Source organism: Alligator sinensis, unplaced genomic scaffold (assembly GCF_000455745.1).
Source record: "Alligator sinensis unplaced genomic scaffold, ASM45574v1 scaffold689_1, whole genome shotgun sequence".
NCBI classification, from domain to species: Eukaryota; Metazoa; Chordata; order Crocodylia; family Alligatoridae; genus Alligator; species Alligator sinensis.
In genome coordinates this window covers 53,542-63,263 of record NW_005842816.1, presented here as the reverse complement: position 1 = coordinate 63,263, position 9,722 = coordinate 53,542, and the positions used below count along the sequence as shown (strand labels likewise).

At 46.7% G+C, this 9,722-nt stretch overlaps 2 protein-coding genes across 4 annotated transcripts in view; one reads left to right on the top strand and one right to left on the bottom strand.

The window, feature by feature from the left end:
- The window catches only part of LOC102385871 (intraflagellar transport protein 22 homolog), a 6,668-nt gene extending 439 nt beyond the window's left edge, over positions 1 to 6,229 (top strand). The window contains exons 1-3 of one of the 3 annotated variants that reach the window (XM_025191427.1): positions 19 to 270; positions 360 to 636; positions 5,245 to 6,229. In XM_025191427.1, the coding sequence (XP_025047212.1) occupies positions 253 to 270; positions 360 to 636; positions 5,245 to 5,393 (444 nt within the window). In that variant the 5' untranslated portion in view covers positions 19 to 252 and the 3' untranslated portion in view covers positions 5,394 to 6,229. Of the gene's footprint in view, positions 1 to 18; positions 271 to 359; positions 637 to 5,244 lie in introns of those variants that run through there. The other 2 variants (XM_025191428.1, XM_025191426.1) reach the window with 2 other exon arrangements.
- The window catches only part of COL26A1 (collagen type XXVI alpha 1 chain), a 342,088-nt gene extending 332,697 nt beyond the window's left edge, over positions 1 to 9,391 (bottom strand). The window contains exon 1 of the mRNA XM_014525512.2: positions 8,854 to 9,391. Within this exon, the coding sequence (XP_014380998.1) occupies positions 8,854 to 8,933 (80 nt within the window). The 5' untranslated portion in view covers positions 8,934 to 9,391. The remainder of the gene's footprint in view (positions 1 to 8,853) is intronic.
- Positions 9,392 to 9,722: the final 331 nt, after the last annotated feature.

Here is a 9,722-nt window from a genome sequence, read left to right as displayed (position 1 = left end):
GTGCTCGCCGGCCAACCGGGAAGCTGCGGCAGCCGCCCGGTCTCGGGGCACGGCTGGGTCTGTCCTGCGGCGCGGGGAGGGGGGGGGTCGAGCAGAAGACGTCCGGACACAAACCCTGCGGTCAAAACTCGCCCTCCTTTCTGCAGCCTTTCTCCTCACCGCTGGGTGACCTCTGCTGTAGTCATTGGGACCAGCAGAAGAAATCTCTGCTCTCCTTTCCCCCGGGCTTTGTGTAGCACAAAAAAGTTTGAAATGTGCCAGGTTGACAAGGTTACTAATGTTTGTAGGGGAAAACTTTAAAGTTTTCTTTTGAGGAGTTAAAAAAAAAATCCCCCCCTAAACTATATCTATTTTGAAAGGTAAAAGAGCCAAAGGACAGCTCTGCTTCGAGTTTGCCAGCTTCCCATTTGTCACTGATCTGCTTTCCGAGGTTTGAGTCGTGCTGGCCAGCTCTGATGCAAGACGCCCGTGGTGGTGTAATCGTTGTCAGCCCGGACCTGCCCAGTCACCTTGAGGAAGCTGACGCCTGGTCCTCCTGCTTCGTGCAGCAGCAGCAGCAGTTACTGGACAGCCAACGTCTCCTGGTTGCACATCGCAAGCCTGGCCGTGCTGTGGATTCAGAAGGTCCCTCCTTGGGTAAGGAGATAAAAATGTTCATTTAAATCCTGTATTTTACTGACACGCTTTTATTCGGAAGCTGGTGATGTTTCCTGACCTTTGCACTTCTATAGTCCTTTGTACTTGATGAGAGGGTTTTGCAGACCTGAACAATCTGATTTCTCTCAGTCCGTCTATATACACGTTATAACCATCTTACAGATGGGAGAAGCATTTGAGTGATTTGCACAAGGTTATTCATTGAATCTCAGTCAGAACCAAGTAAAACGCTCCTGATTAAACTGCACTTCTTCAGTTTGCTTGAGAGCTTCTTACTTTTTATCGTCCTTCTGTCTTATCTCTTTACAAATTGTTTTAGTGATGTTTTAAATCAGAATTTTATAGGCAAAAGAAAAGGAGTTCATTGAAATCAGAAAATATCTTCCTTGTGTTTAAAAGGTCTCATGTTTCCGGCTAGGTGATTATCCAGCCTCCTTTTGAAGACCCCCAGAGTAGGAGCGAGCACCACTTCCCTTGGAAGTTGGTTCCAGATCCTAGCCACCCTGACTGTGAAGTAGTGCCTCCTGGTGTCCAGCCTGAACCTACTCTCAGTCAACTCATGGCCGTTATTCCTAGTTACTCCTGGTAATGCTTGGGGGAAGAGGGTCTCTCCCGCTCCCCGCTGGTCCCCCTTGGTAAGTTTATAGATGGCCACCAGGTCCCCTCTCAGCCTTCTCTTGTGGAGGCTGAACAGGTTCAGGTCCCATAGCCTCTCCTCGTAGGGTCTGCCCTGCTGCCCCCTGATCATGCGAGTGGCTCTCCTCTGGACCCTCTTGATGCTGTCCACATGCCTCCTGAAGTGCGGCGCCCAGAGCTGGATGCAGTACTCCAACTGCGGCCTGACCAATGCCTCATAGAGGGGGAGGATCACCTCCTTGGACCTGCTTGAGATGCATCTTTGGATACATGACAAGGTGCAGTTGGCCCTACTGACCGCATCCTCAATCATGACTCCAAGATCCTTTTCTGCCTTTGCACTGACGAGAAGGGAGTTCCCCAGCGTGTAGTAGGTCTGCTGCTGGTTCTTTGTCCCCAGGTGCAGTACCTTTCACTTGTCAGTATTGAAACCCATCCTGTTCTCATCCGCCCACTCTTGTAACCTGTCCAGGTTTAGTTGTAGCCTGTCCCTCCCTGCTAACATGCCCACCTCTCCCTACATCTTAGTGTCATCCGCGAACTTGGACAAGGTGGTGAAAAGCACCTTGTCCAAGTTGCTGATGAAGATGTTGAACAGTGCGGGCCTGAGGACCAAGCCCTGGGGAACCCCACTGCCCACATCCCTCCAGGTCAAAAATGACCCGTCCACTACCACTCTCTGGGTGTGGCCCTCCAGCCAATTTGTGACCCATCTGACTGTGTAGGCATTGCCGCCACAGTTGCCTAATGTTTTGATGAGAATGGGGTGAGAGACAGTGTTGAAGGCCTTCCTAAACTCCAGAAGGACTACGTCCACTGTGACACCGGCGTCCAAGGATTTTGTGATCTGGTCGTAGAAGGCACCCAGGATGGTCTGACAGGACCTGCCCCTAATGAACCCATGCTGGTTACCCTTGAGCAACCTCCCCCCTAATGGTCCTTCCCAGATGTGCCACTGGATAATTTTCCCAAAGAGTTTCCCCAGGACCGAGGTAAGACTAAAAGGCCTATAGTTTCCTAGGTCCTCCTTCCTCCCTTTTTTTGAAAATGGGGACCACATTGGCCCTTTTCCAATCCTCTGTCACCTCGCCAGGGCACCATGAGTGCTCGTAGAGCTGTGCCAGGAGTCCCGCAATGACCTCTGCCAATGCCCTCAACACCCTTGGGTGGAGATCATCTGGACCTGCCAATTTGAAGATGTCCAGTCCCACCAGAAGTCCCCTGACCAGGTCCTCTCTGACCCTGGGCCCGCTTGTGCCTCTCCTGAGTTTGTCTGGGATTCGGGGGGGGTTCCGGGGGGGGGGGGATGCCCTGGTCCCTACTCAGAAATATGGAGGCAAACAATTTTTGTTAAAGAGGTCAGCTTTATCATCTGGTGCAACCACCGGATTGCCAAGCGTGTCCTGCAGGTGCCCCACATTACCCGGTGCCGCCTCCTTACTCCCTATGTATTTAAAAAATGATTTCTTGTTGTTTAGTCCCAGTTCTGTGTCCGCCTTAGCCTTCCTAACAGCCCCCTACAGTCTCGAGCAATGGAGGTGTAATCCTCCTTGGTGATAGCCCCTCCCTTCCACTGGGTGTACGCCTCCTTTTTAGCTTTCAGACGTTCCTGAATGCCTTTGGTGAGCCATGGGAGCTTTTGAGCACTCTTGCCCGCTTTGACTCACATTGGGATTGTCGCCCTTTTGGGCTCGGAGTATTGTCTCCTTAAGGAATGACCACTCCTCTTGGACTACCAGCTCCGCTCCCCTCTGGGACCTCAGTGCCTCCCCGACTAATCTCCTTAATTCATTGAAATCGGCCCTCCTGAAGTCCAGGGCTGCTGCCTTGCTGCAGGCCTTTGACACCCTGCGCTGGATGGTGAATTCCAGCAGGCGATGATCGCTATCGCCCAGGTGGTCAAGAACCCGCAGACCCGTCACCGGGTCATCGCGTGTGGCCAGGACCAGGTCCAGCAAGGCATTTCCCCTGGTGGGACTGTGCACCTCCTGGGTTAGGTGGAGGTTCTGTATCTTGGCTAGGAACCTACGTGAGCGGTCAGATCTGGCTGACTGCTCTTCCCAGCACATGTCTGGATCGTTTAGGTCACCCATGATGACCGCGTTCCTTGACTTAACTGCCTCCGTGAGCTGACCTGAGAATTCCCGGTCCAGCTCTTTCGCTTGGTTGGGTGGTCTGTAGTAGACCCCCACTGTGAAGTCCCTTTCCCCCTGACCCTCTTGTATTCTGACCCAGAGCACTTCAGTCTGTCCCTCATCTAACCCCGTGCTGTTTGTTGAGAATATGTATTGCTCTTTGATGTAGAGCACCACACCCCTGCCTTTCCTCCCTGTTCTATCCCTCCTGTACAGTCTGTAGCCCTTGTTGTTTACCGCCCAGTCGTGGGTTGAATCCCACCACGTTTCAGTGAGCCCCACTATGTCCGGGTTTGTGTCACCTAGCAGGAGGGCAAGTTCGTCCTGCTTGTTCCCCATACTATGTGCATTAGTGTAGAGGCATTTAAGGGCTCCTGTGGGTGTATGCTTCGCCCCCCTGAACCCAGGACTATCTGGACCCCTGCCACTTACCTGGGTACTTTTTGTGCTCGTCACCTGTCGTGGCTGGGAAGTGTCATCATTTCCCCCTGTGGCCCCATCCCCTGGCGAAGCTAGTTTAAAGGTAATGCACATACTTCTATATAAAAATTATTTGAGGCTACTTGGTCCTCAGGAGAATACATTGCTTCGTGGAGCTGGAAACAGAGATGAATTACAAATGAAACAACGTGACGCTCCTCTTTTAATTTGTTTCACCTCAGTATAACTGATTCCAAAGGAATTGCTCTGAGTTGCACATTGTGAGAAGCAAATCATCCCCCAGCTTTTCTGATGGAGGAAGATGACTGCATGCATGAGACAGAGAGAGACCTTCTCAAAATTCCCCTTTTAACTTGGCTTTACTACAGGAGTTTCAAACCTGCCACTAGCAATGACTAACATTAAGGAACGTAGAGGAAAAGACATTGTCTGAATCGTAGAGGTCTGATAGTGTCGATTGCTGTATTCTACGGAAAGGCTATAAATGTTTATTCTAATATAATAAAAGCCTTTGTCTGTCTGTCTGTCCATAACACTCTGGGCCAACTGCGCCTGTACCTTCGAGAGGTCATGTGCCGATTGGCTGCGAGGGCCCAAAGCGTTACAGCCAGAGGGTGCAAGGGAGCCGCTGAGCTGTGCCGCCTCCCCTCCCCTTCCCCCTTCCCCTTCAAGCAACAGCCGGCAGAGAGGAAGGGGAAGAGGGGGCTTCTGGTGGCAGCGTCCCCACGGGATGCTGGGTGGTAGTACTCCGTTCTGCACCCTCCATCATTCATGATGGGCAATTGGCTAGTAGCACAATAAAACTAAAAAGTAATCCTGGAAAATGTTAAGTCCATGCACGAAAAATGACACAAAATTGTCAGACTGGAATAGAAGAGTCTCAGGAATCACTTCCGCATTACAGCAAATAAAACTTTCCTTAACCTGTCCAATATGTTTATTATAATTATTTTCCATCAGTGCTCCTTATCCAAAGTGGAAAGGGAAAGTTTTCTTCTAAAACTCAAAAGCAAAAATGTCAGTCTTGACAACAAAGGCTGAAGGGATTTAATCCATCAAAGAGATTAACTGAATTACTATGTAGTGACGATGCATCACATAAGGGAAAGTTTTCTTCTAAAACTCAAAAGCAGAAATGTCGGTCTTGACAACAAAGGCTGAAGGGATTTCATCCATCAAAGAGATTAACTGAATTACTATGTAGTGACGATGCATCACATGTTTAATATTATCTATCATGCTGGACATCAGCACTTGTGCAGAAAAGGATTCCAAATAGCTTGTTCAGTGTGAACTGTCCTATGAACTCAAAACTATAAGTGTATTTCTTTGTCAAAATGAATATATCTAATTATTTTTTTGCTTCACTTCAAAGCTGCACCGCTGAACAAACTGAAACTAGTACAGTCCAGCCTGGAAGAAGACCCTGAAGACGTTCGGATTGAATTTATGAAATACTTCAAAAGCATTGTCAACTTGCTAAATGAAAGCAGAGCTAGGGAAGAGGTGTCAATTATCACGTAATGCTGAAAGAAAGAATAAAGAGAGAGAGAAAGCGAGTACTGTTTGCAGTTTGAGATCTGCCCTAGCCAAGAAATAACTCTAGAACTTATCTTGTTAAGGAGAGTTTGCCAGTGGATAAACACTATAAGAATAGTTTGTGAGTGATTTTCCCCAAGAGAAAATAGATGCACAGCTTAAGACTCCTCAAGAGACTGAAGGCTGAATTCAGATGAACTGTTATCCAAAAGATTTGGCTGTAAATCCAGGAATGCAAGTAACTTTAGCTGTCCCCTGACCAGGTGTGTTACTGGATAAAGTTCAAGAAGGTGTCTTCTAATATGTCTGTGTGGACCCAGCTAATTAACTATATATTTAGTTTGTGAAAACATTAAGAATTTGGCTAGTTCTTAATTGACTCACTTAAGAAGGTTCTCATCTTTTTCCAGAAAAAGCTAAATGAATGGGCCAGGCAGAACATAAGTTTTAGGAATCTGTGTTTAAGCACTTGGGTAATGTGTCTATGGCAGCTGTGCTGTTACTTGGAGAAAATATGCTTTTGGATGTCAGTAGAAACTGGTTGGAACTGAGATGTGAGCATTAAGTCTCCGGTGAAATCTATATTTTAATGTCCCCAAATCTCCTCACCTCTCTCCAGCATCTGAAGAGCATATCATTTTACAGGCTTGTGTTCTGGCAAGATAGAATAAACTGCAACCTTTATTCTGACAAGCCTTTCCATCCACTGCAACAAAACTCCCATATTTACTCAATTAGCAGCAGTGTGGAGCTGGCACTGCTGTTCCAGCGCTGTACAGCCCTGTAGCGAGTGGCAGGGAGCTGCTACTGCTGCTGCTCTGGGGCCAGGCTCCGCAGTTCCATCCACTGCAACAAAACTCCCATATTTACTCAATTAGCAGCAGTGTGGAGCTGGCACTGCTGTTCCAGCGCTGTACAGCCCTGTAGCGAGTGGCAGGGAGCTGCTACTGCTGCTGCTCTGGGGCCAGGCTCCGCAGTGCTGGCATGGGGCAGGCTGGAGCCATGCTCCATGCCCTGGGCTGCAGCAGGGACAGAAGCTGGTTCAGAGCAAAGATCAGGGTGGAGGGCTGAGGGGCAGGCAGGGGGAGAGAGACTTCAGGAGGGGGAGAGGTGGGAGGAAGTGGGGCAGGGATCTGAGGCTATGGGTGACAGAAGTGGTGTGCAGGGGGAAATGGGGAAAGCGGGAATTGGGGCAACCTGAGGCTGTGGCGGAGGGACTGGTATGGGGGATGGGCAGTAAGCTGCCTGCCTCCCTCACTGTCTGCCCCCTATCACCTGCCCCCTACTGCCTCTCCCACTGTCTGTTCCCTACCAACTGCCCCACTACTGCCTCCTCATCACTTTTCTTCCCCACCACCTGTAGTAGCGGGGAGGGAGACATTTAAGATGATCCTCCAATAATTAGATTCCACACATGGAAAATTATAATAAATTTATACATTTTCTGTATGTAAAATCTAATTATTGGGGGGGCATCTTGTATTTGAGTAACTATGGTAGTCTTGTTGTCGGTGACAATGCTTAGGTCCCTCTCTGGGAGGCAAACATTTTGAATCCCATTCCAGCTAGATCATTTTGCCCTAACACAGAGACTGAAAGGGAAAACGTCTTGCATTCTCTGGATGAGGGAAAGATGTTTTTAAAATGTATTTTCTTGTTCTCTGCTGCATTGAAATTATTGGTTTCTTGGGGACCTCGGTGTTTGATTTGTTTTGGTTACACTCAGGCTCCCTCTGTTTGGTGTGTGTTGTGAAAGACAGCCATCTTTTTCCTATGATATGTACCACAAACTCAACTAACACTTTTTTTTAAATGCGTCTGTCTTGTTCTGAAAGTGAAAGCTAAGCAGGGATTGTCACCCTCTTGGAAATCCAACTGTCTTGCTTCATTTGTTGACAAAGCTACAGTCTTTCTGGTCAGCTTTTTTATTTCATACAAATGCTCCAAAACCAAAATGCTGTGCTTAACTAATTGATGTTAGAGTTAACTAGCTAAAGTGGAGGTAATTTATGGCATGGATAATTTTTTTTTAATGGGGAATGTGAAGAAATAGACATAAGGTGGCGGAGTAGAAACAGAAATTGTAGAAATGCTTGTAATGTATCCCACTGGTGTAGCTCTTGTTTCTGAAAAGCTGTTACTTGGGAGCTATATCATGCATACATCAGTTTCTGGAGGAGAGTTTATTGGCTTTCTAGCAGGGTTTGACCCCAAATCTTTTATGATTGTGTTTGAGCTACAGGTATATTACTGATACAAAATAGTTGTTTTGAAGTTTTGTCAGAAGAAGCTGTCAGTGAGGGTGTCTTGCTCCTGACCATCAAGGTTTAATGAACTGCATGTCACACCCCCTGTGTAGGTCTCGCCTCTAGCCAGAATCTTTCTTGGGATGGGAACCCATGTTCCCCTCCCCTCTGGACCAGGATTTTAGTTTGCAATCCCTTTGTAATTTACTGTGACCATCTTGGCTGAGTTTAGCTCAGTTTATTATTTCCTTAGAACGTGCATTTATTTAGAGCAAATCATTGCAAAGAAAGTCTGAAACAATGAATTTGAAATGAGAATACCCATCATCTGCATAGATGCCTAGTGGGTACAGTACTCGGATTTGTCAGTTCTTAAATTATTGGGTATCTGTTCCAGAACAGGTCTTTTTTTTTTTTATGCCAGTTTTTAAGAAACTTATTTTACCAGCCATCTAGAACCAGGTAGCCCCTCACCACCCCACTCCTCCCCATCATTGCTATTTTTCTAGGTATGAAGCTTCAAAAGGCTAGGTATACTAGCATATACACATAACCACACATACATACTAACAGCCATCTTCATACGTACTACCAGCAAACCCAAACTCACAAAAAATCAACCATGTTTCTCATCTTGTGGGTTGTCTAATTTATTGTGAGCCATCCTAGACCAATGTGGGATGGGATGGGATATAAACCAAATATTTAACAATAATAATAATAATAATAATCTACATGAATACCATTGGGAATTTGTATTTATTACCCCACACACAAACTAACAAAGCTAAGTCAAACATCCTTCCTTTTCTCAGCTTATCTAAAATGTTTTCAGGCAGTCCTGTGTCTCTCTTTAGTCTTAAATTTGCAGAGTGCTTATTTTATCTTAGAAGCTTTGGAAAAAGACAGGGGGGTACAGGATGCAGCAGGCTGACAATGATTAGCTGTTTCTGGCTGTTTGAAAATTAAGCTTGCTTTTTTTTTTTTGTTCCTCCTTTGAGAGAAGCTTTTTCAAAGTCATTTTCATATACTGTTTCAGGAATTTCAGCATCATACTTCTAATCAGGGGCAGTACAAACATATAGTCTGAAAGTTCTTCTATTGTTTGTATTCTTGACTTCCCCTGAACAATCTTCTCTTTGAACATTAAATTTTGTTCAGGATTAAAAATATTAAGACATAAGAAAAAGAGGACTTACCTTAAAGCATTCAGCTGAAAGATGGCAACAGATAACCTACCAACCAATGCTGGGCCAGACAGGGACTTTGTAGGATTCATGTACGACTCCTGCAAAAAGCCTAAGCAGGTTGGTCAGGCTAGTGGCAAAACTGAATGAGTGAAGCCAATGCCAAGGGCAAGCAGTGTTCTTTATCTGGTGTGCACGTCTTGCTGCCAGCATTTGCTGCCATTGCTTCTTTTTGGTAAAGCTGGCTCTATGCCCTTTTTCTGCCAATAAAGCTCCACTCATCCATGAAAAGAAAAGCAAGTATTGACAGAAAAAAAAAATCGGGACAGAGAAGTTTCACTCCAAAAATAGAAAGCCAAGAACTAAGCAGAGAGATGAGGCAAGTGAAGGAAAAGAAAAGCGGAGGTGGTCAGAATTCAGAAAGTTCAGTTTTATTTTTAAACTTTTTGAAGTTCATAGATTCATAGACATTAGGGCTGGAAGGGACCTCGGAAGATCATAGGGTCCAGCCCCCTGCCCCGATGGCAGGAAGTCAGCTAGGGTCAAAGGATCCCAGGAAGATAAGTGTCCAACGTTTCATAAAAGAGTCCAGAGTAGGTGCTTGCACCACCTCGGGAGGGAGTGTATTCCAGGCCGCTGGGGGGTTGGGGGGGGGCTCGGACAGTAAAGAAGTTTTTCCTTATATCCAGCTTAAAATGTTCTTGGAGGAGTTTGTGACCGTTGGATCTTGTCATCCCTTGGGACGCTCTGGTGAACAGATGTCCCAGATCCTGATGCCCACCCCTTATATACTTACAGGCTGCCACCAGGTCCCCCCTGAGCCTGCGCTTCTCCAGGCTGAAGAGTCCCATGGCTCTCAGCCTGTCTTCATAAGGCCTGTT